At 44.9% G+C, this 27787-nt stretch overlaps 2 protein-coding genes across 15 annotated transcripts in view; one reads left to right on the plus strand and one right to left on the minus strand.

The window, feature by feature from the left end:
• The window catches only part of QTMAN (queuosine-tRNA mannosyltransferase), an 86480-nt gene extending 68479 nt beyond the window's left edge, over positions 1–18001 (plus strand). For all 8 annotated transcript variants that reach the window (XM_085874408.1, XM_085874406.1, XM_085874409.1 and 5 more), the window contains 4 exons: positions 4288–4432; positions 4614–4684; positions 17530–17621; positions 17853–18001. In XM_085874408.1, the coding sequence (XP_085730534.1) occupies positions 4288–4432; positions 4614–4684; positions 17530–17621; positions 17853–17921 (377 nt within the window). In that variant the 3' untranslated portion in view covers positions 17922–18001. The remainder of the gene's footprint in view (positions 1–4287; positions 4433–4613; positions 4685–17529; positions 17622–17852) is intronic.
• The window catches only part of LOC147030398 (rho GTPase-activating protein 12-like), a 111327-nt gene continuing 101167 nt past the window's right edge, over positions 17628–27787 (minus strand). For all 7 annotated transcript variants that reach the window (XM_085874405.1, XM_085874404.1, XM_085874399.1 and 4 more), the window contains one exon: positions 17628–18826. In XM_085874405.1, the coding sequence (XP_085730531.1) occupies positions 18646–18826 (181 nt within the window). In that variant the 3' untranslated portion in view covers positions 17628–18645. The remainder of the gene's footprint in view (positions 18827–27787) is intronic.

Here is a 27787-nt window from a genome sequence, read left to right on the forward strand (position 1 = left end):
CATGTCACAGCCAAGGTGTGGCCCTAAATGGAGTTCTTTCATCCCCTCGTCCCGTCCATGCTGGAGTTCCTCAAGGCAGCGTTCTGGGTCCTGTTTTTTTTTCTGGTTTTCATCAATGCTCTCTCCGACTCTCCGGAGAATCCTCTTTATCCCTTTGCTGATGACTCCACCCTCTGCCGTACCATCTGTCATCCCTCAGACCGGCGCGCAGCAGCTTCTTCGCTCACTGCAGATCTGGGTAAAATCACAAACTGGTCCAACACGTGGAACATGTCTTTCAATCCGGACAAATCTCACACTCTCACTATGTCTCTCCGAAAGGACCGTTTAGAAAACCCCCCCATCCACTTTCTCAACAATCCTCTGGAAGAAGTCCTTTCTTTCAAGCTTCTGGGTCTCACGATCTGCCATGATCTTTCCTGGGAAAGCCACGTTTCCAACCTCGCCTCCAAAATCAGTCGCCGACTGGGAATCATCCGTCGTGCAAAGTGCTTCCTCGGCCCACCTGAGCTCCTGACCACATACAAAGCTTTTGTTCCCCAGCCTGATGGAGTACTGCTCTTCCCTTTGGGCTGGTGCTCCTGCCTTCCCCTTTCTCAGCTTCACGCTGTGGAAACCAAGGCATTTCAGATCATAGGCATCTCCCGCGATGAGGGGAAGTCTTTGGGCCTCTCACTCTCTCACCGCAGGCAGGTTGGTGGTCTTTCTGTCTTCTACTGTGTCCTCTCCAGTCTCACCCCCTCCCCCCTGCTGTCTGCGATTTGTCCCCACCATATTTCCGCAAGGCGCTCAAGTTCCGTCAACAACCCCCTTCTGGTAAAACTACCAAAATCACGAATCACTGCTCACCTTCACTCTTTCATTCCTCTTTTTCCCCACCTTTGGAATAAACTCCCTCACTCTGTTCAATCCCATTCTTCCCTCCAGGCCTTCAAAACAGCTGTTCACCACCACCTGCTATCGTCCCCCATCCAAATCTTCGATCTTTTCTACCCCCGTTAATCCACCCCAAACCTACCTCCTTCAAATTCCCTGCTTTTTTTCCTGAAAGTCCTTGTAGTGTCCATCTAGTATACCCTGTGTATACCCCGCCCCATCCCTCTCCCTTCCACAGATCTCATAATGTCTCTATTCCCCACTGTTTTGTCCTTCCCATTCGCGCCCGTCTCGTCTCATGCCCCTCTTGATATTGCGTTGTGTGTTAGCTCTCATACGAGCCTCGAGAAGGTATACAAAAAAAATACCAGTGATTCTGGAGTAAATGATGTAGCAATCAAGAAAATGACCAAATACCAAGACCTCAAGAATGAAGCGAAAAGAAAAGAAAACACACTGATGAATCACCCTGCCTGTGAAACACCGGGATGACAGTTTCTAGTTGGCTCAGGATTTGAATCCAGGCTACACAGAGTGAGCATGCATACCTGATCTCAGCTTTCCCGCCATGGTGTGGCAATTCATTATTTCATAACTGAAAAGTTTTTTTCTCATTGTGATCATATAATTGATATCGCCTTCTGACCTCCGGGACAGAACCGTGGTATTGTCATTGAAACTTGAAGAACACCTGCCAAGTGGCTTCACCAAGCAATCCATGAAACGGTTGCAGAAACTTTTAAAAACGAAACGTTTAATTTTTATTTGTATTTATATATGCCGAAGTGACAGGTCGTATAATGGAAGAACCAATCAGTGACAGGTCCAATCAGTTTATGATGTGAGAGTAACAGGCCAAGACATTCAGCTTCGTCAACGGAGATCCCAATGATTTTGACAGTCGCTTTTGATGGCATAAAGAAGGGAATGGTGTGAGGCAGGGGCACCAGCCCAAAGGGGAGAGCATTACTCCAAGCTGTGAATGAAGGCCTTGTAGGTTGTCTAAGTTTCAGATTGGCCAAGGAAAGATCATGCTTGAGGAAGGATGCCCAGTCCGTTGCTGGCTTTGGAGGCCGTCTTGGAAATGTGGTCTGCCCAAGAAAGATCATGGCTGATGGTGAGACCCAAAGGTTTGAGTGACTTAACCTCTTCAAGTGGTTTGGTTGGGAAGTAGATTGGCAGGGTTTTCCAGACGGTCCTTTCGGAGAGACAGAGCGAGTTTGTGTGATTTGTCAGGATTGTAAGACATATTCCAAGTGTTGGACCAGCTAACCATTCCATCATGGTCTGCAGAGAGGGAAGAAGTTGCTGCCTGCCTGTCTGAAGGATGAGAAATTATACTGCAGAGAGTGAAATCATCAGCAAAGAGGTGGGCAGAATTTTCCACGGAATAAGAAAGATATAATTGATGAAGATTAGGAACAAGATTGGTCCACTGCCTTGGGGCTCTCCAGGAACAAGACACTGCCTTGGGGCTCTCCATGCTTGATATGGAGATGAGATGAGAGTATCCTGTTAAGAGCTACACTTTGACTACAGGAGTGGAAGAAGTCAGTTAAACATCAAAGGATAGTTGAATATCAGAACCAGAGAGTTTGGAGATCAAGGCGGGCTGACAGACTGTATCAAATGCTTGAGTTATTTCTCGAGACGGCCCTAATCTTGTCACCAAGATTGAGAAATGCCACCCACTGTTGGAAGAGTAGAAGCCGCATGTCCAAGGTAGAATGACCACGTCTGAAACCGAACTGATCATCTGAGAAGAGGAAAGATTTGATGTATCCTTGCCTGATATGTAGGGTCGAAATAATTAGAATGAGCATGAAAAAATATGCAGGAGTGAGCACTCGATACAAAGAACAATCAACAAAAATGGAGAACATCAATTCAGCTACAGCACAGACGAATCTGGAACGATTACTTTTCTTTTTGGAAGCAGATCATTCCTTGGACCAAGAGAAGCAGCCACAATCAGGAAACCGGATAGGAAACTATCGTTTTACCTGTCTATTGAAAACTTTTAGGTATCCAGGAGAGTTTGTTTGCAGTGTGTTTGATCGATTCTCTTTATTCACAAGTCACAATGTCATTGTTACGTATTTATATATTTTGTGCAGTAAATTGGTTCTTTGTTCTCGGCATCATGTTGGACATTTGGTCACGTGTTGGCAAGGTCAGTTGGTTGCATGTTTGTAAGTGGTGGGCTCAAGCTTGAGGGTGCTGCATCTTGGAGCAGGGTGTCCTATGAATGTGGATGGAACTCCAACTATCGTGTTTGCAATTGCATTGTGGTAGTTAAAAATCCCCTTTTATCTTTCAAAAAAGCCCGACACCACTATTTGCTGGTGTTGTGAATGCATTCCTTGTGCGTGTGTGTTGGGGGGGGGGTGTCGGTGTGTACCTTGCACTCTCCGCAGTTAGCATTAGGGCTCAGGTTCGGTGAATATGATGGTGCAGACCTTTTTCCCAATTTAAGTTTTTGAAGCTCCTAATAATCTATATTGCAAAAAATATGGAATTTTTGAATGATGTATCATAATCTTTCAGGTTTCGTTTGACCCATTTTTTTGGGCTCTGCAATCCCACCATGAAAAAATTTACACACACTGTGGTGCTGGCAGTGGGGTGTCACGAGGCTGCTGTGTGAGCAGCAAGGGCACAATTGCCGTAGGGCTGCCCGGCGGTCTCGGTCTCGTGTCACATTTCTCGCTTTAATGGCTTTTTGGCACCATTTATTAAATTTGTTTTAGAGCATTATAAAAAAGAGGGTATCATTTATGGAGATAGCTGCTGTACAGGGTAATCCAAGCGTGTATTTCCGCTAACGATTCCCTCTCGCCTAACGACCAGCCCTGTCATTACCTGCCTGGTGAAGTCCCCGCAATCCCATTTCGCTTCGCACTGATATTGCATTGCTCCATTTCTTTTAATTTCACCTTCATTAACGGCCTGTGGTGATACGCGGGTTAAATGAGCCACGAAGCCAGTTTGATTAAGCTAACTGCAGATATTGTACATGTAATGTGTCTGTAATATTGGCTAAATAAATTGGAGCCACTTATGCTGAGAACAGCGCATTTCTAGCCGGTTTCAGTTGTTGCATTCCTGCCTCCATCGCCGTTCTCTGCCCTATTAGGCCAAACGGTTTTCGCTTCTTTTTGAACACTTCGCAGAAAGTTCTGGAGCGCCGTCACCTTTTTGTGCAGATTTAATTAGCACGCTCAAAATAGTGTGCAGCTCAGATTTAAGACATCGCCTATCAAGAAGATTGACTGCTTGCTCCAAATTGGATTTTTCATAGCATTTAGGATCCATTAAACTGTGTTTTTGGGCTGACCTCACAAAATGTGCGCATGCCGCTGTTTATTACTGGAGTCGAGACCATTTTTCTTCTTCTTCTGTCCACCTTAGATGTCTTTGTGGAAGCCAAGCGCGTTCTGCATCTGGAAATCGCTCACTGGGGCTACCAGGCCGCGAGGATGGACTATTACGACGTCCTGCGCTCTGCCGACGTTGTCGTTTCGACGGCGAGACACGAATTCTTTGGTGTTGCAATGTAACATCCCCTTCACTTGCTCTACCTTGATGGACGTGTTTTTGTTGGTTTATCGTTGCCATAATGCTACAGCGGGAGTACGATTATTATGGTGCTTACCCCATAATAACCTGAAATGCATGCAAATGATTGTTTAACTAAACATTATGCTTTTAAATTGGCAGCACGCTGTTCCCACCAGGTTGGAGGCCGTCCACTGTGGTTGCTATCCACTCTGTCCCAAAGCTCTGGTTTACCCAGAAATATTTCCCGGTGAGTGTTCTTTCCAAGCCCAGTGTGATGATCTGCCAACCTGCACCTCATGTACAGCTCATCACACTGGCATTAGCCAGGTGTTATAAGGAAGCATCTGTCAGCGCTGCTGCAGCATACACGATTATCTGCAGTCCCCAGAGGAAGGCTGTGGACTTGCTGGAGACCACGTAGACTAAGTGCACAAACAAACCGTTTATCAGAATTGCATTTAAAAAAGCTTTCATAATGAAGTGCCACCAAAGTTGGTGCTTTGTACCATCTGCGTGGCAGTTGTGAGGAGGGTTATGAGTTTCCAGCTCTATTTCATTCCCTGTTCTTTTTTCATCGTTCTTTTGGAACGATGGGGTAAGGTTTGCTCTGCACCAAGGCTCTACTCTCCCCCCCCCCTCCCCTCCTGCGGTGGTTGAGCGGTTACAAAATGAGAAAGATCATAACACTTGAAACCGTTTTTACATTGCAGGTAGTCATATACTTGGTTGATATTGTTTTAGTAGTGACGGGATGGTTACAGTGATCATGTGTGCACCATCAAACTCGATATTGGGAGTTTTATTCTAGAATGGATCTTGTCATTCTGGTATGGTACACTGCATCTCGGAACATACCATCATCCTTCAGACCGGGACCAAAAGCCGGCTGCCTCATGAACATTTCAGTTATGGATGTTAAAGTTCCTATGGGTGTTGTTTGAAAGGATAGGCGACTGTGTACTGGGGGCTGTTAGTTTAATTGTCACTCCCTGCTATTGGTGGGAGTGTTGATAGGGATGCAACACAGTTATGATTGGCTAAATGGTGGCTTTCTGCATCTTTATTACCAAGTAGATATTGATCAACTTACAATAAGTTTTTTAGCAAATTCACTCATTTTGTCCATTTTAGAAATCAAGCCTGTTGTGGTTATATACACTGACATTGATGGTAATCCAGTGTGTTCCTTTATATGCCTTTGTGTTGCTCTCAAATGGCATTGCATTTGTTGAAGGATCACCAGTTATTGTTGCTGAGAATCATTTTCATTTTCAGGCAATCCCTAATTAAGATTATAATCTGTCATAAATACCATGACCGAGGGCTTTACATGAACGTGAGGATGACTGATTCTCTCCCACTACTGCCAGGTCTTTAATTTCCAACTATCATGCAAAGCAAGCACACTGACTATTTGATGAAGCAGAGAAAAAGAGAAAAAGCATCGCAGGGAACTGTAGTATTGGCTTCTTCTGGTTCATCAGAAATATGTGTGTGTGTGTGTGTGTGTGTGTGTGTGTGTGTGTGTGTGTGTGTGTGTGTGTGTGTGTGTGTGTGTGTGTGTGTGTGTGTGTGTGTGTGTGTGTGTGTGTGTGTGTGTGTGTGTGTGTGTGTGTGTGTGTGTGTGTGTGTGTGTGTGTGTGTGTGTGTGTGTGTGTGTGTGTGTGTGTGTGTGTGGTTGCAAGACTAATGTTATTCTCAGGTTTTCCATCTGTCTGTGTCTCTGTCTTTGTTTGTATTTAATCGCCACAGCAGATCAACCGTCTCCATTTCGCTCTATCCTCCACATCTTCCATTGACGCTCCAACCGCCCGCATGTCCGCCCTCACCGTATCCATGAACCTCTTCTTTGGCCTTCCTCTTCTCCTCCTGCCTGGCGGCTCCATCTTCAACATCCTTCTCCCGATATATTCCGCTTCCCTCTTGTGCACATGTCCAAACCATCTCAATCTCGCCTCTCTCACTTTGTCTCCAAACCGTCATACCTGCGCTGTCCCTCTAATATACTCATTTCTTATCCTGTCCATCCTCGTCACTCCCAACGAGAATCGCAGCATCTTTAACTCTGCCACCTCCAGCTCTTCTTCCTGTCTTATTGTTAGTGCCACCGCCTCCAAACCATACAACATAGCTGGTCTCACTACCGTCTTGTATACTTTCCCCTTCACTCTTGCAGCTACCCTTCTGTCACAAATCACTTGTGCAACTCTTCACTCACTCCATCCTGCCTGCACTCTCTTTTTCACTTCTCTCCCACACTCTCTGTTACTTTGGACAGTTGATCCCAAGTATTAAAACCAATCCACCTTCCCCACCTCAACTCCTTGCAACCGCACCATACCACCACCCTCCATCTCATTTACGCACATGTACTCCGTCATACTCCGACTGACTATCATTCCCCTTCTCTCCAGTGCGTACCTCCACCTCTCGAGGCTCGCTTCAGCCTGCTCCCTACTCTCCCTACAGATCATGATGTCATCCGCGAACATCATAGTCCATGGAGACTCCAGTCTGATCTCGTCCGTCAACCTGTCCATCACCATTGCAAACAGGAAAGGGCTCAGAGTCGATCCTTGGTGCAATCCCACTTTTACCTTAAACCGGTCCGTCATTCCTACCGCACACCTCACCGCTGTCACACTGTCCTCATACATATCCTGCATGATCCTCACATACTTCTCCACCACTCCCGACTTCCTCATACAATGCCACAACTCCTCTCTTGGCACCCTATCATAAGCTTTCTCTAAATCCACAAACACACAATGTAACTCCTTCTGGCCTTCCCTATACTTCTCCATCAACATTCTCAAAGCAAACATCGCATCAGTGGTGCTCTTTCCTGGCATAAACCCATATTGCTGCTCACAGATCGTCACCTCTCCTCTCAACCGAGCTTCCACTACTCTTTCCCACAACTTCATGGTGTGGCTTAACAACTTTATCCCTCTGTAATTTCCACAGCTCTGCACATCACCCTTATTCTTGAAAATCGGAACCAGTACACTTAATCTCCACTCCTCCGGCATCCTCTCACTTTCCAAGACTTTATTAAACAATCTGGTTAACAACCCCACTGCCATCTCTCCGAAGCACTTCCATGCCTCCACTGGTATACCATCTGGGCCAACCACCTTTCCACTTTTCATCTTTTTCATAGCAATCCTCACTTCATCCTTACTGATCCACCCCACTTCCTGATTCACTATCTCCACCTCTTCCAACCTTCTCTCTCTCTCATTTTCTTCATTCATCAGCTCCTCAAAGTACTCCATCCACCTTCTCAACACACTCTCCTCGCTCGTCAGCACATTCCCATTTGCGTCCTTTATCACCCGAACCTGCAGCACATCCTTCCCAGCTCGGTCCCTCTTTCTTGCCAATCGGTATAAATCCTTTTCCCCTTCTTTTGTATCCAACTTCTCATACAGCTCGTCATATGCCTTTTCCACCTCTCTTTGTACTCCTGCCTACTTTCTTCATCTCTCTGACTATCCCACTTCTTTTTTGCCAACCCCTTCTTCCTTATACTTTCCTGTACTTCCTCATTCCACCACCAAGTCTCCGTATCTTCCTTCCTCTGTCCAGATGTCACACCAAGTACCTTCTTAGCTATCTCCCTCACAACTTCTGCTGTCGTTGCCCAATCATCCCACCCATCTTCACCACCATCCAACGCCTGTTTCACCTCCTCCCTAAATTTCACGCAACAGTCTTCCTCCTTCAGCTTCCACCATCTGGTCCTTGGTTCAGCCCTCACTCTTCCTCAACCTCACCTCTAAACTCATCCTTAAGACCACCAATCGATGCTGTCAAGCTACACTCTCCCCTGCCACCACCTTACAGTCACTAATCTCTTTCAGGTTGCATCTCCTGCTTAAGATGTAATCCACCTGTGTGCACTATCCTCCACTCTTGTACATCACCCTGTGTTCCTCCTTCTTCTTAAAATATGTATTTACCACTGCCATTTCCATTCTTTTTGCAAACTCGACCACCATTTTCCTTTCCACATTTCTCTTGTTGAGACCGTACCTACCCATCACGTCCTCATCCTCTTTATTCCCTTCCCCAACATGCCCATTGAAATCTGCTCCAATCACCACTCTTTCATCCTTGGATACACTCTCCACCACTTCATCTAACTCACTCCAGAAATCTTCTTTATACTCCATCTCACACCCCATATGTGGGGCATATGCACTGATGACATTCATCATCACCCCTTCAATTTCCAACTTCACACTCATCACTCGGTCAGACACTCTCCTCACCTCCAATACCCTCTTGACATAATCTTCCTTCAGGCTTACTCTGACACCATTTCTCCTCCCATCCACACCATGGTAGAACAGTTTGAAACCACCTCCAATGCTCCGAGCCTTACTCCCCATCCACTTGGTCTCTTGTACACACAGTATGTCCACCTTTCTTCTCTCCATATCAGCCAACTCTCACCCTTTGCCAGTTATCGTCCCAACATTGAGTTCCAACTCTCACCTCCACACTTCTACCCTTCCCCCTCTCCCACTGCCTCCGGACTCACCTTCCCCTCCTTCGCCCAGCAGTAGCACAATTTCCACTGGTACCCTGCTGACCACCGGTACCGGTGGTGGTCGTTGGTAACCCAGACCTCAACCGATCCGGTATGGAAATTCGTTTTGTTGTCCGCATAATGATTTGGCATAGGTTTTTATGCCGGATGCCCTTCCTGACGCAACCCTGGTCGCCTCTTACGACACAGGGATTAGGATTGGGTTTTGCCATTATTCTGGGCTGCCCTACACCCTCTCATAGCATGGTGCAGTGCAGAGCTCCTGTCCTCAAGCGATCCTCAACTCAAGCCTCCAAGTAGCTGGATTACAGGCACATACCAATACGCTTGGTATATGTATATTTATTGATATATATACAGCTTGTCTCAAAAAAATGTACTCACTCTTTAAATGATGATAAATGCATTGTTTGACTTAAACACCATTAATGGTTAAATGCATATTGACAATTGTTCAAACTGACAACCATCATGTTCCAAACACATCTGATAATGTGGACCAATGGATTCAACAGGAATTACAAATTATTTCATTTGGAACTGCAAGACATTGTCTTTGAATTTTCTCTTTCAGCTTATTGAGCCATAATCCTTATTTTTGAGATATCTCCAGCAAAGAAGTCCATTGGAGTGAGGTCTGGGGAATACAGGGAATTCAATACTACCTCTTTGCCAATCCATCTGTTCAGAAAAGTTGCTTTGAGATAGGCCCTTACAGCAAGGTGGTAGTGGGGAGGTGCTCCATCTTGCTGAAAGTAAATCTCTTCATCACCAAATATCTCTTCTACATGTGGACCGATGGATTCCTGCAGTAAGTTTAAGTCAACATCCCAAGTCACAGTTTGGTCAAAAAAGAATGGCCCAAGGATGTCCAATGCTGATATCCCACACCACACTAATCCCTAAGTTTAAATGGTGTTCCATAGTAAGTGTGGATTTTCAGTAGCCCAGTAGGTGCAATTGTGTCAGTTAATTGAGCCATTTAAGTTGAAGCTGGCCTCATCGCTCCAAACAATTTTGGATCGAAATGCTGCATCTTCTTCACATTTTCCCAGGTACCACTCCGAAAATTCAGCTGTCCGGTCAGGATCGTCTTCATTGAGAGTGTGGATTACTTTTGGAATGTCACTTTTCCAAGTAATTAGCTTCAAAATGCAATGGGTGCTTGATTTTGGGATTCTTGTCTCATGAGGCATTTGTCATGGATTTCCGTGGGGATCGGTGGAGGGTTTCGAGCAATTGATTTTCTTTTGTGGGGGTGGATGATGACCATGGTCTTCCTGAATGCTCCTTATGCACAGTTCCATCTGTTTCAAATTTATTGAGGATGCAAGGTGTCCGTGTCCGTTTGTGTCCACCGGAACAACCTGCTGCAACCACGAGACTACCTCGCTAAGAGAATCTGGTGAGCAGGATCAGCATCAGGAAAACGAGCCACATGTCCATGCAGCCACAGCTGACTCAGACAATGCTGGTTATAAATCTCATTTGAGTCTCTCTCAGCAACCGCTCATTGGACACAGTCCAACCAGCGATAACCACAGATGCCAACCCTCCCGATTTCATCGGGAGGCTTCCGAAAATTCACCCAAACTCCCGCCCTTACGATCACTATCCTTATCCTCCCGAAATTTTGATATTTTTGCACTGTTCACTAATCAATGTACTAGTATGAGAATTGAATGAAAAGCATCGTCTGCTACGTATAGCATGTGGTAACTCCATAACATTCGCTGCTACCAAATTGTACGTAAAAAAATTGCAAATTCAAATGAGGAGCAGCGAAACATTGGATCTGGATCTCGCTTATGCGATCATGCACTGAGATTTAGTGCATGCGGTATGTGTGCAATACAGTGCATGCGGTATGTATGCACAGTGTATATGCATGCGATACGCTCACTGCATGCAGCTGGGCCCCGTACCAGCCCGTAGGTCGCGACCACCGTGCGGTGTTTAACAGCCGCTGTGGAACATCGACTTCGAAGTTACCGATGCTTCAAGCCCTCGATGTTGATTACGAAATGGCAGAAAAGAAGCTTACGAAGACCAAGAAATGGTCTCAGAAGTACAAGACCGAATACAGTCTCCCATACCCGTGTATTCGAAAGTCTGAAAGAGGAATTCATCATGCGTATTGTACAGTATGCAGCGTTGATATTTCAGTTGAGCACGGAGGTCGCGATGATATTCGGAAGCACGTTGGAAGCAAACGGCACACAGACATTGCAAAGGAGAGATCTTCGAGCACGAGTACCGGTACACTTCTGAATTATTTCACCAAACAAGGGACAAGCGAGGAAGAGGATGTTACCCGAGCGGAATTTCTTTTTAGTGGATTTATTGTGGAACATAACTTGCCCATATCAGTCTCAGATCATGCTGGACCTCTATTTCAAAAGATGTTTCCAGATTCAAAAGTTGCTTCAAAGTATGGATGTGCAAGAACAAAAACTTCAGCAATAATTGGTGAGTTGTCAAATGTTACTGCTTCATCTATTGCCGATATTGCTAGACTAGCTCCATTTAGCCGAGCTACAGACGGTAGCAATGACAGTGGTGAGGCCCAGCTATATCCTGTCCTGATTTCGTACTATGACAACAGTGCTGGGATTGTGAAGCAAGGTTTGCTAAGTTTGCCTGCGTGCAAACAAGATTCCACTGGAGAAAACATTTTCAAACTGCTTGATCACGAGTTCAGTGACAGGAAAATTCCGTGGGGAAATTGTGTTTCCTTTTGTGCTGATAATGCCTCTGTCATGGTGGGCAAGCACAAAGGAGTCGCTGCTTGTATCCACAAACAAAATCCAGAGTGCTACATCATGGGATGCCCTTGCCATATGATGCACAATACGGCCAAGAAGGCGGCTCAGGCCTTACCCATTGAATTAGATGACTTTCTCATCGATATTTACTACTACTTGGACAAAAGTAGTAAACGCGTCAAAGGAGTGAAAGCACTGCAAGAACTCTGTGATGCCCCGACACACAAGATTCTGAAGCATGTCGCAACAAGGTGGCTGTCCCTTGGTCAGTGCCTAGACAGGCTGATTGAACAGTGGGAGCCACTTCGCCTCTTCTTCAAAGAAGAAGTACGAAGAAAAATGCAACCAACTGTAGCCAAGACTCTAACAACGAGCAAGAAGGACGGCACTGTATCTACTGCCACTACTGGCACTGCAGGATCAAGCACTAGTGGAGCAGCATTCACCACTACCACTGCAGTAAGCATCACCGGCCCTTCATCACGTTCATCTACAAAGCAGATCCCTTCAGAGTCGAGAAAGACTGTGATAGTCCCATCTACAGGCAAAGAAGGACCCAAGTTAAGTTCTGCTTTTGCCAAATCACTTGATAGAAGCTCAGCAAAACCTTCGAATCTGAGGTCTTCTTCCTTGGCTGCACCTACCTCAAGCTCTCTCCTCAAACGTAAAATTGGATCTGGTACTACGAGTCTGACCTCTTCTGCTGGCAGTAAACGCAAGTGTGATCGCCCTGCGGCTAAGTGTACTACGAGTTCTACAACTAAAAGCGCATCTTCCTCAAACACTGTGCAGGAATCTAGAGAAAAACGTGTCAACAGGATGTTCTTGTCTCCACAAACAAAACTCTATTGTTTCTTCCTTCGATATGCTAACAAGCTTTTTGAGAAGGGGAATCTTCTGCTCCAAAGAGACGAACCCTGTATTCATCTCCTGCACGGAGAATTGAATGGTCTTCTGAAAGATATCTTCGTACGGTTTTTGAAACCATCGGTGTCATCGGTTGCTCTGGTAAATGTACCCTTCTCTGACAGAAATCATCAGAAGAATGATGAGGACCTCATGATTGGGAACGATGCCAAACTGTATACAAGGGAACAAAGGAGTCTCAAGAAATCCACCTTCACTCTGAGTGAGTCAGACATCCAAGGTTTCTTCAGTGCAGTTCGCTCATATTATGTGAAAGCCTGCAATTACATCTTCAAAACCTGGCCGCTAGATGATGAATTAGCCAAGCATGCTCAGGTGCTGGATGTTAAGCTACACCAAGAAGTGGGGTTTGACTGTGTGGAGTTTTTCATCAAGAAATTCCCCTGTCTGTTCAGTGGCGGTGATAGTGACATAGACAGTCTTGAGAGTGAATTCGCTCACTACCAGGCAGACGCCTCCATAGCTACAATTGCTACTGAGACAGTGAGAGTGGATGAGCAGTGGCATCGGATTTCGCAGCTCACAGATCCCTGCACTGGTGCCAAGAAGTATCCTAATTTGAGCAAAGTGATGAAGGGAATCTTGGTCATTCCTCATTCGAACGCATCATGTGAGCGGGCACTCAGTCTTGTACAGAAGAATCATACTGAATTTCGTCCCAATTTGAGTGTCAAAACCCTGGAAGCTCTCTTAATTGAAAAACTAGCTCATAGCACCCCTTGCTACCAGAGAGAATACAGCAAAGACATAATCAGAAGGGCTAAAAGAGCCACACAGCTGTCACTCAGCAAAGCTGCCATGGAAAAAGCAAGCAGCAGTAGTACCAGTCAGTAAGGTAAGAAAAATATTGCTTCTTTTGTGCTTTTTGTTAATCTTTGATTGTCCCCTAACTTACTAATATTAACATACATGTAACATTAAAAAGTGCACAATTTTCCCCTTTTTTTGTTCAAAAAGTGGGAATTCTTAACATGTTAAATGCTCCAAAATAGGGCTCAGAGGACACTAGAGAGCGTCTAGAACCCCAGAGCTTCCAGGGCCCTAAGGCGGGCCCTGGACCCAGCCGCAAGAGTCGAGCGCTCCGCGCACATTATTTGGTGTCGGTTGCAAATTTCTGATTTCCAAAAGTTGGCATCTCTGGAAAACCCACAAAGGGCCTGAAGACTCAGACATTCGTCCTCCCTCATTTCCTGGCAGCACCACACACCATGATCCACTGAATCCATCACTCCCCAGATGTCTTTTGACCTCTGACTCAGCCAGCAGAAACATGAATATCACTGCCAAGGTAAGTGAATCTCTCCACAACCTTAACATCCTCACCACAAACAGGCAGACATGACAGCAGCATCCAAGATGTCATTGAAAGCCTGGATCTTAGTTTTTACCCAGGAAACCCATAATCACAGCGGCTCCGACTCCTCATTCAGCACCTCCAGGGCCCCCACAAAAATGACTGCATCATCTGTGAAATCAAGATCAGAGATCTTGACATTCCCAAACGATGCACCGCCACTTGATCTCTGACATCCTCCCGAGAATCCAGTCCATACAAGTGCTCAAAAGTGGGGGCCAGTACACACCCCTGACAAACTCCAGTAATAACTGGAAATAAGTCAGAGATTGTACCACCACATCTCACAGCACTCTCAGTACCAGAGTGGAGTTTAGATATCAGATCGATCAGTTTTGGTGGCACCCCACGAAGACCAAAAATCCTTCAGAGGGCATCCCCATTAACTGAATCGAACACTTTACAGATATCAACATCGGCTGCAAGCAGCCCCTGCCGAAACTCTTCTGCGTTCGGTGAGGACCCGAACAGCAAGGATACGGTCAATCGTTGACCTCTTTGGTGTAAAGCCCGACTTCTCTGGGCACTGGCGCTCAAGCAGATGGTGGCACCCCAATCAATAATTATCTGAGCAAAGACCTTGCCCGGCACTGAGAGTAGCATCACCCCTCGGTAGTTGTTGCAGTCTTGGCTATCACCCTTCCCTTTCCAGAAAAGGACAAGGCCCCTCTTCCAGTCAGTTGGATGATGCCTGTGTTCCAGGCAGAGCACAGAACGGCATGCAACGACACAAATGCAGCATTTCCACCAGCCTTGAGAAGTTCGGCATGGATGCCAAAGATCCCTGGAGCTTTTACCCCATTTAAACCAGTTCACCACAACCTGCTTTTCCACAAGCAAAGGTGGACCACATTTGATTGGAGGGTCAGCAACAGGGATTGTAACAACCCTGACACCCAACTTGACAGCTGGTGGATCAGCTTGGAACAACTGCTGAAAGTAACCGGCCCAGCGGGCCTGCACTTCAGACTCCTCTGTCAAGAGCCAACCACCCTCTGCTCTAACTGCAGGACACCAAGAGATGGGCTTGGATGAACACAATGCACGAATTCTTCTGTATGCAGGACAAGAATCAATTGACCACAGGAAATGCTCTCCCACCTCACAAATTCCTCACACAGAGGCCTCCTTGTCCACTCTTACCACACGTAGTTTTACGCCTCAGCTCCCTGAACAGCTCAGCTCTGCCGTTCAGCTTGGTGCTGCGACTCTGGTCAATGGTATCCAGTGTCCCTTGAAACAAAATTATTTGCCCTCGTTGAGTTCCAAGACATCCACCGGCAACATCAACGACAGTCGTCTTGAAGGAACTTCACAACTCTTCAGGACCTCCCAAAGCACCCAGACCCCCCAAATCTCAACTCAGCTGGTTCACAAACTCCTCAGCAACCCTCTCATCCTTGAGCTTGCAAACATCTTGCCTCAGCTGGGATAGTACCATTCTCCTGGATTTAAGGTGCAACTTCAGAGTTTCAACAAGCCAGTAGTCAGTATTGAGGAACTGAGCACTCCTGTAGACCCTGCAGTTCTGGATCATCCTCCAACAACAGTCAATGAGGACATGGTCAATCTCCTTTGCCACACTGCCAGCATTGGAATACCAAGTCCAGCGATGAGCTTGTGGGTGCTAAAACCATGAACCAGCCACCCTAAGTCCATGACTTCTTGCAAAGTCCAAGGAACTTAGTGCTATTCTGGTTCATAGTTCCTGACCCATGGGGACAAACACACATCTCAACCATCCCTATCAGTTCCAGTCGATGCATTGAAATACCCCAAGACTAGAAGTGTATCTCCTCTGGGGCACTGATCAACCACAGACTCGAGCGTGGTGTTGAATAGATCCTTCACGGTGAGATCACTCACTTCAGTCAGAGACCAAGGAAATGACACCCAAGGAGTGACTAATCCTTCGTCTCATAATACACTCGTTGACCGGTGTTACCTCAATTATCATTGGAGTCAGCTTATTGGACACAGCTTCAGCAACTCCTTGGGAATGGTAACCATCAGAACGATCAAACTAATAGTTGGTGTAACCAGCCGCCATGGTCTCGCCACAAAAAGTCTCTGAATCTCAGAGAGTGCTGCAATACCAATGTCCAAATGCTTGAGCTCAGATGATAACAGATAGGTGATCATCCTCTCTTAGGGATAGGACATTCCAGGCACCCACCCGAAGGGACCGCCTCAGCTTAACCCAAGGAGATCGCCGTCTGGTGGACGACACCTCAGCACCACTCCAACAATATGACCAGGGAATGTTACCCCATGGTTTCCCTCCTATCAAAGATTGAGGGTCCCAAAGGCTTTGCTCCAATCCCATCATCCAGTAAACTGCCCTGCGAAGGGAAGCTGCACAGGAGGTACTCCCACCGAGTGGGTTTTCAGATTACTTTGCATTTTTGTGGAATGAAGGTTTCTACGGTGGCTGGAGTGCAAATCCTGCCACCAACCTCCTCATTCGAAGTAACCCAACTGCAGGAGGATGTCCACAGACACAGTTGGGCAAGAGATATGGATGGCCTTTTGCTCACAAGGAGCTCCTCCGCCCTTTGACAGGTTTTGTTTTTAATCCTGCTGGGTGTCCATATCCAAACACCCTCCTCAACAGAAAACCTGGTGGGGGAGACTGTTTCGTCGCCGACAACCTGACCATGGAACAGGTTAGTGCAGGTTTACATGATACCTGTAGCAAGTCACAGATCTAATCTCGCCTGACCTGACTAAACCCAGGATAGACAAGCCAAAGGCAAATGCACATACCACTGGTTATCCTGTCATGCCGAATACAACACTTAAATTTTGAACAAAACAATACTTGAGCTGTTATCAAGTTGAAATTGTAGGTGCCATGTCATATTAAATTCCTATTTATGACAAGGGAGAGAAGTGTCAATCATATTTGCATAAAATTTATATTTATGGAATGCTGTAATACAGCTAGGTGCCAATAACAATGTTCCTCTTCTTTTATATGCAGCACATACCTGATCGCATCATTTGCTGGGAGTGCAGCTGTGCCAGTGATGTGGTGCCCCCTGTAGGTTAAAGGAGGATTTTTGAATTTGATTTGCATACCAGTAATAGCTCACCTCTATCTGGAAGGATACCCTTGGAATGTTAAACATAATGCTGACAGCTAAGACACCAACTTTAACGTTATCCAAGGGACGGCACCCATTGATACCTCACCTTGCCTGCAAAACAAGAATAACAGTTTATAGCTGGGCCTAGATTTGAACCCAGGCTGCGCAACTCAGAGATGAGTGTGCAACTTCTTGTCTAGGATATCCTACAAGCCATTAACAATGTTCTCTACCTTAAAACACTTCCAACAAAAACATCCAATTATAGTCACCAGCTTATATATGGCCAGAGGTCAATAGGAAATAGCCATGATGTTTTCATGACACATCATTAACATTGCAGTGCCTCATGTTTTTTAAGCAACTATTACAACCCTAACCCCCAACATTATTCCACAGATGAGTATTTATTCTCAACACCACAACAGCTGCAGAAGAAACTGCGGTATTTTTGCAAGAATCCCAGATTTGTACGGGTACACAAAGTAAAGGTGGGCTGTCAACTCCAAACAGTTTTTATTACAACTATCATTTCTCTCGCTGTACAAAAAGGGTTATACAGTCCAGTAATTATCACTTCGACTTGGGATAAGGTTCAGGATTTAAAAAATAAAATGAAGATTTCTTCCCCCCCCCCCCCCCACAATAAAAACTACACTTTCATCCAGTTGTGAGCAAGGGAAAAAATCTCTTGCATTAAATCCCGCTTTGCTTCCCTCTAGGTGGATGTTTCAAGATTTTCTTGGAGAACACTTCAAGCCCAATTCATCAAACTACTCACTCCAGAATAATTTGTACACATGTCGACCAATGTTTTATCCACAGCTCAATGATAAGAGGAAGAGAATTTTGGTTGAAAAAATTTTTTTTTTTAAAGAAAAGGTGTGCAGGAAATGTACAGGTAAAGCGAGTTTAAAGATGTCTACCTGTGTATGCAAATGGAAGATTTTGGCCAATACCCCCTTCTCTCTATCCATTTTCCCTCATGTGCACCCCATGCATCCCCTACTCTTCCATCTCCAAAATGTTTCTCTTTGCTCTCACCACACTTCCAGAACATTCTCTCAATCCACCTCCCTCCCCTCATAAAAATAGATAGGCCCAAAGCCAAATGACTGCAAAAAAAAAATCTTTATACATCAGAATGCAAAAATATTTTTGAAATGGTTCATTATATAAATTGCATACCACCGTGGTGGTCAATGTAATAAACTGCAAGGTACAGGACACAGATAAACAGCTGCCCATGGATCTCAAATCTATTTTATGGACACACATAGTATCACAATCAGTTGGTTTTTCAACGGACCTTAATGGCATTACTTGTAACCTCAAACACACATTCCTTTTGTAAACCTTTTCCATTTGTTCCTGCACAATATGATTTGCATGTTTCCACAAGAATAATAATAATAATCATCATCATAAAATTGGTGGACAATACCATTTTACTGGTCTCAAACGTTAAATGAAAATTTGAATGGCGATCACTTTGGTCACATGCCAGTACAACCACTACGCCTTAATCCCAAATATGGCATCGCAGGAATTCAGCACAAAGTCCACAATTTGATTCTGGTATACTGTGTTGACAGCCATATTCACAGGATCACACTCTGGCCGCAGCAGTGTAGGACCAAAGACAATAGCCAGGTTCTGGCTCGACATGCGGTTTTGCGATCCATGTGCTATCACACTGCAGAAGAGCAGGAGAAAAAAAAAATAAAGATCAGACAAGAACCAAGTTTGTGCTTTTTATATCATTCTTTAAATACTAAACAGTTCAGGGTTTAAATTGTTTGGTTAATGTTGACAGGTGTTGTTTTTCATGGAACATGCACATAGTTGTAATGCATGCATCTGAAGATCATGCATCACTTTATAATCAAAGTTAAAAAAACAAAACCAAAAAAAACCCCGATCATCCATATGGTTCTTTGGTGAAGCTCTTCAACAACAGTGGTCAATGCACTATGTTTTGGTTCAAATTTCCAGATATGTACATATTCTACATCATATACAACAAAATTCTGACTTAACAAGACATGCATTTTATTTTGTTTCTTTGCAATTCAACAAAATAAGTCACCATCATTTATTAGTTTTCCCTTTCAATGAGAATCTGTGTGTATATTAATACATACATATACACACACATAAAAAAGTATGTGTATGTGCATGTACATTTTTTTTATACATACACATATGTATACACACACATATGTGTATATATATATATATTTATATATATATTTATATATATATATATATATATATATATATATATATATAAATAAATGTATATAAAAATACATATTTTTTAAAAATATATATATAAAAATATATATATTTTTGTCCGTAGCCTGATGGAGTACTGCTCTCCCCTCTGGGCTGGTGCTCCTCCCTCCCACCTTTCTCGGCTTCACGCTGTCGAAACCAGGGCATTTAAGATCATTGGCATCTCCCGCAATGAAGCTGAGTCTTTGGGCCTCTCACTCAATCACCGCAGGTTGGTCGGTGGTCTTTCTGTCTTCTACCGACTCCTCTCCAGCCTTGCCCCCCCTGCTCTCTCTGTGATTTGTCCCCACCACATTTTCACAGGGCGCTCAAGGTCCGCCAACAACCCCCTTCTGGTAAAACTACCAAAATCACGAATCACTGCTCATCTTCTCTCTTTCATTCCTCTTTTTTTCCCACCTTTGGAATAAACTTCCTCACTCTATTCTTTCCCATTCTTCCCTCCAGGCTTTCAAAACAGCTGTTCACCACCACCTCTTATCTTCCCCCATCCAAATCCTCGATCTTTTCTACCCCCGATAATCCACCCAAGCCCACTTCCTTCATTTCTCCTGCTTTCCTTCCTGAAAGTCCCTGTAATGTCCATCTGCTCTTCACCATGTTCCCCGTCCCATCCCCATCCCTCTCCCTTCCACAGTTCACCTAATGTGTCTGTTCCCCACTGTTTTGTCCCTTCCACTCCCGCCCCTCTTGTCTCATGCCTCCTTGCTGTGAGTTGTGCGTTAGCTCTCATACGAGCCTCGACCAAGGTATACAAAAAAAAAAAAAAATGTTTATGCTGTCACAGAATTCCCACCCGTCAGCGTGCGAACGACCACGTATAACCAATAGCGGCCGCTTCGCCCACCGAACAGACAATCCAGTCACAGCTTTCCGGATCAACGCCAGAAACCAGCCACGGGTGTGTTTTTAACCACACCACAACCTTGTCCGCACTCTACCCGCGCTACAGGGTCCGATCGCCAAATCTTCGATTTACCTAATTATTGGCACGCGTAGGTTAACAAGAAATTGTTCCTCAATGGGACCGCTTGGAAACGAGCCACTTAAGCAGCTCGCTTCCTTTTGGAATAACCAAGCGGGGTATTATCGCGCAGTCCCGTTCGACCCGATCACTTTACCGGCTATTTGAAAACAAACTATATTCCAAGGGCAAGATGTGGCAGTTCAATGAGGAAATGGACGCAATGAACAGGTTTACATTCACACAAGGACATTTATTATAATAAAGCACGTATGCAATTTAACAAGGCAAAACACGTATGCAATTATACAAGCAACAAAAGCACGACAAAAGAACTACGACATTCTATACAAAATGCAATGCAAACATTTACAGCACACAAAGCACTTAATTTCCTACTTATTAAACGGGCCCACGGACACACGTACGCACACACACACCCAAGAAATGGTAGCAGAGGCCTTTAATAACAGGCTCCAGCTCAGAGGACAGGTGAGCTGAAACCCAGAGCTATCTCAAACCTCTCCACCTCGTGTGGTCTTCAAGTTGTTCAGACCCAGGCTCCAGCGAGCTGGATCCAATCGCTCGCCGTTTAGCTGCGATCCTTCCCGAGCTCCCGTGAATCCTCCCGCGCTTCTCAACACGTGCTGGTGAGACAAGACACCGATCCTTCCCGTCGATGCGTCGCTTTCCCAAAGAACCACCTCCACGAAGAGGTCGATGAGTCGCACCAAGCCGGGAACCAAAATGGAGAACAAAGAGCTCCACGAACCAAGAAGAAGAAGCCACCACTCGCAGCTCGAGCCGAGCAACCGGCTTAACTTTCTTCCAAACAGGGCAACTTGAAGTAAAAAGCTCTCCCGAGCCAAGCAGAAGCCAAAGGTCACGGAACCTTCAAAGCAAAAAGCCTCCTCCCGAGCCAGGCCTCAGCCAAAGCTCAATGAGCCAGCCGAAGCAAAAAGCTTCCGAAGGCCTCAAACCGAACGCAAGCCAAACAGGACCCGACGGTCTGCTGAACAACTCCCCTCAACTCCCTTCTCCAACTCTGCCCACGAACAAAGAGACGATCTCCTCTTCTCCTTCTCCCGCCCTTCCCCCGCTCCCGGCATGACTCATGACTCATGCCCTCGTGCTCCATCCCCCGCTCAGCCACGGGTGGGAGGGAGTTGTTGACATGAGTCACGGGACAGCAGGATTCTTCTTCCTCTTCACAAAAGATGGGGAGGGATGCCTTCATTGTTCGTTCCCTAACTATTAAATCGATCCGCAGCACATCCAATAGATTTCTGAACATTTAAACAATGGAACGTGACCTATCTTGGGAACAAGCACTTATCGACATCACTGACTAAAGGAACCTGAATGTTGTGTGCAATCGAATTCCAAATTCGTAACAATATACATACATATACATATATATATATATATATATATATATATATATATATATATATATATATATATATATATATATATATATATGGAGGAGGGAGGGCAGTGCTGTGTTAGGGCCAATTGATCTCGGTATGCGATTGCCCCCTGTGATCTTTTCCTACCTTTTTGCATTGACAAAACCAGAAATAAAAGAACCACACTTTCAACAACAATGATAATAACAGGACCAAACATTTCCAAGCAGGCAAGAAACCCCGCCTTCTCGGCTTCAGGCCAACAGGCCATTCCTCGAGGCTTATGATTGGTCGATGGACCTCAGAAGGTAAGAGAGTGAAGAGACGGTGGTCAGAACATACAGGATCTCCTTTGCTCTCTTCTCGGTATGACTAAACAGCAGCGCAATTCATGTGTTCATGCTGTGTGAATTCACCCATGCACTGGAGCAAGACACGAGCCATTACTCTTTGGCTGAGTTGCGAAGTTGTACATTTATGAGAGAGACAGAGAGAGGGGAAGACGAGCACACCTCAGCTGTAATTCGACGTTATCCCGTCATTGTGAGGGGACCTGGTGGAAGAGAGGAGGGAGGTCGGCACATTCATTCGTGAGAAGAAACTGCACAAAGGTGTGTCGGCCCTAAATGGAGGACCACCCACTCAAATTACCACACGTTTTCTGCCTAGAGAACGGCTCAGCACCACTTTGGTGGCAGTTTCTCACATTGGACTACGTGGTTCAATCCCCAAGATCCTCAAAGGTAATCTCTGGACACCCAGCTCAGTTTCAGAATATAAGAATGGATTTTCTTTCATTGCATCTTTCCCCTTGTCTGTTTTTGGAACTGTGTGGAAATGTCTCAACTAAAGGACGCGAGTTTACCTCACATTTTTATCATCAGGATTCTTATTTATTTCCATTATAACCAAATGATTTATGTTCATTAAACCCTTATTTATTGAAGTTGCTTGTGTCTGTCTATTCATTGTGGGTTCGAGTCTAAACCCGTGTGCCTTCCTCTGCTATGCGTCCTCGATGCCCTCCATCCCATGTGCACTATAATCTCCAAGGATCACGTGTTCACCTCCAAGATAGCCAAACGGTTCTATCTGTCCAGGTCGGCATTAACCTCCCATCCACGACAACTGGGTCAGGGTCCATGGCATAAATAAAATACCTGTCCATTCAACCAGCCACGATTGTGAACTCTGAATATTAACCAAGTGACGTGAGAAACTTTTAACCTGAAAATCTGATCTTAAACTTCCTGCCAAGCTGCAGAAATAACACTGCCCAGCGCTACAGCTTGCTCTTTCATTAACTTACCCCTCTAGACACAACAATATCATCAACTCAAACTCAACAGTATTACATGTTTCATTGGTACATAAGCATGAAGTCCAAATTTTCCATGTCTGGTACTGGTACTAAAGAGTTGTACATTCAAAAAGAGGTCGTTCTGCGGTGAGGTGAGGGTCGTCGAGGACCCCTCGGCGGCGAGGATCGGGTTTTCAAGGGCCGCTCGGCAGCGAGGGTCGGGTCATCAAGTGCTGCCGAGGACCACTTAGCAGTGAGGATCGGGTCGCCGAGGCCCGCTCGGCGCCTCAGGGTCAGGTTGCCGAGGCTCACTCGGCGGCGAGGGTCGGGTCACAGAGGCCCTCTCGGCGGCGGGGTCAGGTCGTTGAGGGCCACTCGGCGGCAAGGTTCGGGTCATCAAGGGCCGCTCGGGTCAGTCGTCGAGAGCCGCTCTGCGGCGAGGGTCGGGTCATCAAGGGCCACTCTGCAGCGAGGGCCATTCTGCGGCAAGGGTCGGGTCGTCGAGAGCCGCTCTGCAGCAAGGGTTGGGTCGTCAAGTGCTGTCGAGGCCCGGTCGGCGGCGAGGGTCGGGTCGTCGAGGGCTGCTCTGCAACCCTTTATGATAGAGCCGTAAAACAATGTTTTTCATCACAATTAAAATAGATACGGCAATAAAGCGTCGATCATACACGCATGAAAAGAAGATCAAAATTATCGCGTTTTCAACCTTTGTACGAACCAGTAACAGACGTCTAATAAATTCGGACTGAACACGAGGACTGATGTACATGGTCAACAATGAGGAAATAATTGTTCAGAGTGCAAAAAGGTTTGAAGAAGATTGGAAGCAGAAGACGGGCCCCTTTTACCCACACATGGAAAACAAGCTTGTTGCGAAGTTTAAACAGATACGTGCTCGAGGACTGAAAGAAAGTGTATTTAGAATTTGTTTCCGAGGTATGGAGAGTTAAAACTGCAGCGATGTAAAAACTGACATCTTTGCAGCCAATCTGAAGAACATTGACCATTATAAGCACATATCATGGATTTTTGAATACAAGCACAAATGGAAAATAAGCACATGTGCTCCACTACATCTAAAAATAGGCACATTCGCTTATCCAGATTCTACTGCACACACACACACACACACACACACACACACACACACACACACACCCACACAGACACACACACACACACACACACACACACACACACTCACACACACACACACACACACACACACACACGCGCCCGCACACACGCACACACGCACACACACACACACACACGCACACACACACACACACGCACACACACGCACACACACACGCACACACACACGCACACACACGCACACGCACACACACACGCACACGCACACACACACGCACACACACACGCACACTTTTTCTTAATGAAATGCACCCATGCCAAAGAAAGCTTTCATCATCATACTAAAATATGCAATTTCGTGTCTGTCTGACCGCGATGCATTCGGTCATTACTTATCCAATCTCAACCAAACTTGCCAGGGGAATGAAAGTGCATACATTGGAGGTTGTAGCTACTTCATTTGCCCCCTCCCCCAAGGGGTTTTCCACCTTGGACAAATGCCATGTGAAGGTGTTCAAATCATTTATCATGGCATTTTCACAGAATACACTTACCGGAAGTGATTATTAAAACCACAAACTATTCAGTCAATTCCATCCAACTTTCTTTGTAAACAGTCACTCTTTTAAAAAAGCAATTCTGTCCAACTTTTACTGTGATTTAACAATCGACTGAAATTGATTTGAAGGAAACCCGATGTCCTTGAGGCATTCGATGCTTATCACATTACCCACAGACAAACAGACTGGAGCCGCCTCGACTATCTAGGTCTCCATGTCGACCACAATTCTCTTTAACAAATGAAAGTGATTAAATAAGTTTACACGTGAATGATGTCTCCCATATTGCCTGATTTCGAGCCATCAGATTCTGTGTGCACTGTAGATGGATTATTTGTAACTTGTTGCCTCATACATGATTTCTTCCTTCAAATTGTGACATGCGATATTGCCCTCGACACCCTTACTCGATGCATAACCCCATTGCTAATAGTTACTGGCATTGTTCAATACTCACCTCTGGAAAATTTAGAGAACATTGGACATATTATACATGTATACCTAAAAACAGGTGGTGTACTGGCTAAGATCTCTGCGATTTGTCCCCACCACATTTCAGCAGGGTGCGCTCGGTCCGCCAACAACCCCGTGCTGGTAAAACTACCAAAATTACAGATCGCTGCTCACCTTCACTCTTTCATTCCTCTTTTTTCCCGCCTTTGGGATTGAATAGAGTGTGGGAGTTTATTCCATTCTTCCCTCCAGGCCTTCAAAACAGCTGTTCACCACCACCCATCATCCCCCATCCAAATCCTCGATCTTTTCTACCCCTGTTAATCCACCCCAAACCCACCTCCTTCAAATTCCCTGCTTTCCTTCCTGAAAGTCCCTGTAATGTCCATCTTGTATTCCCCATGTTCCCCGCCCCATCCCTCTCCCTTCCACAGATCTCCTAACGTCTCTGTTCCCCACTGTTTTGCCCTTCCCACTCCCGCCCATCGTCTCATGCCCCCCTTGCTGTGCATTGCGACAAGGTATACAAAAAAAAAAGAAAAAAAGTCACTGTTCCACACATGTACCAGAAGTAAAAATTATGATTACCACAAATTAATCAGTCAATTCTGTTCGATGATAATGGCATAATAGTAATATTAACGTTATTACATGTATTAATCTTGTATATATTATATAATATTTACCTGGGAGAAAGGTATGTTTTCAGGATAAGCTTCGTTCTCTGCAAGTATTCTTTGGGCATTGTTTTGCACATTTGTATGCAACATATTTGATGGCCCTCTTCTACTCCAAGGTATTTGTCTGATACTTCGTTGTCTAGCTCCTGTGTTGTATTTGTATCAAATTTTATGTTGCCCGATTGTGTTGGTCTATCTTGTATGATTGTGCACTTGGCACACTTATCGAGGCCAAATTCCATTTGAATGTCATCAGAGTAGCGTTGCACAAATTTGAGTTGTTCTGCCAATTTTTCATTGTTTGGTGCGAATAGTTTTAAATTAGCCATGTTCAGAACATGCATCACCTTCCCAGTCTCTTTGGACATTATTTTGTTTGATATTAGGTATATCCATGTCCTTGATCAATGAGGTTGCTCAGTGGGTCCAGCACCAGCAAAACAAGAGGGATGAAAGTCTGTCACCCTGGAAGAACCCGCGTTGCATCTTCACACCTGGTATTTTGATTTTTCCTTTCGAGTGCTGCAGCATCAATGCAATGTTCCATATTCCATAGCTTCATTGCTTTCTCAATTGATTTGAATATTTTTTGGTGATCTTGAACAATTTCTGACATATTATCTATGAATGTGGAACACCAACAAAAGCTTTTTTCTCGTCTATCTAGGCTGTGGACAATATTCTCGTTTACAGTTTCAGTATGGCCTTGTTTTGGAGTAGGTGGTCTGTTTTCCCATAGCATCACTCTTTTACATCCCTTCCATTCTGCCTCTTGGCCTCGTTGTCGTATTATGTGGTGTTGCATCATTTCTGTGATGATTCCATTCAGAAGTTTGGTGTTGGTCAACAAGTTATTTGTCGGTATCTGAGGTAGTTGGGGTTCTTCATCTTTTGAGATGAGGAAGGTGTTACCTTCTGTGAACCACTCATCCATAACCTTTTCCTGTTGGATAACTTTGAATGCTCGAGTGTAGTGATTGTGCAGAGCATCTACTTGCTTTAGCCTGAAGTTTGGAATTGCTTCTGGACCAGGGATTTTAAAGTTTGTCATTTTTTCAAATGGTTTTTTTTTAATATTTTTTGTTCATCAAATATAACTGGAAGTATTTCCTTCAGGTGTTGCTTTTTATTTTCCAAGTTTTGGATCCAATCCACCTCCTTGTTGTGTTCTTTTGAGTCTTCATAAATTCCTTTCCAGAATTTTTCAAGTCTATCCTTTTCGGAGGTACTTGATACAGTTCACAGTAGAATTGTTTTTGCGTTATTTTCAAGCATGTGGTTTTGTTTTCTATCATCGTAGTTTTCTTCATTGCTGTCATTTCCATAGAGTTTGTTTTCAGCAATCATTATCTCTCGGTCTTTGTCTTCAATTTTATGATTGTTTTTTTAATTTTTGGCTTCTCTTCATCAGCTTTGGGCTTCAGTTTCCTCTTATGATTTGTATTTGTCCCGTTTCCTTTTTCAGTTGTTCTCTCCATCTCTAATCAGTGTTTCCATTGTGGTGCTTAGTCTCTGTCTGTCGGGGCTTGTTTGTTGTTCTTTCAGCATTGTCTTGCTGTTAGCTTTTCTTGATTGAGCAGTGCCACTGAAAATCTTATGGTGTCCATTACCTTCAAGGGGCTGATTTTGGTCTCATTCTTGTGAGTGCACTGTTGGTTCTCCTTCTTGGTATTTAGTCCGTTTGTTGTTTTATATGCTAGAGAGTTGTGGTCTTTCCTTGAGTGGTATCAATCTCATGTCCGCTATTTTGTTTGCAAACTCTTTTTCCAGTCTACACTGATTGCCGTCATCCTCTTTTTCTTCCTCTTCTCTGCTCAGTTCTCCCTTGACTTCCTGCTCCTCATCTGCCGTTCCTGTTTTCATCCCATTCGTCTGCAAAGATGTTTTCTCCTGGT

This window comes from Eptatretus burgeri, chromosome 3 (assembly GCF_056783735.1).
Source record: "Eptatretus burgeri isolate ZD-2024b chromosome 3, Ebu_testis_v1, whole genome shotgun sequence".
Lineage (NCBI taxonomy): Eukaryota > Metazoa > Chordata > Myxini > Myxiniformes > Myxinidae > Eptatretus > Eptatretus burgeri.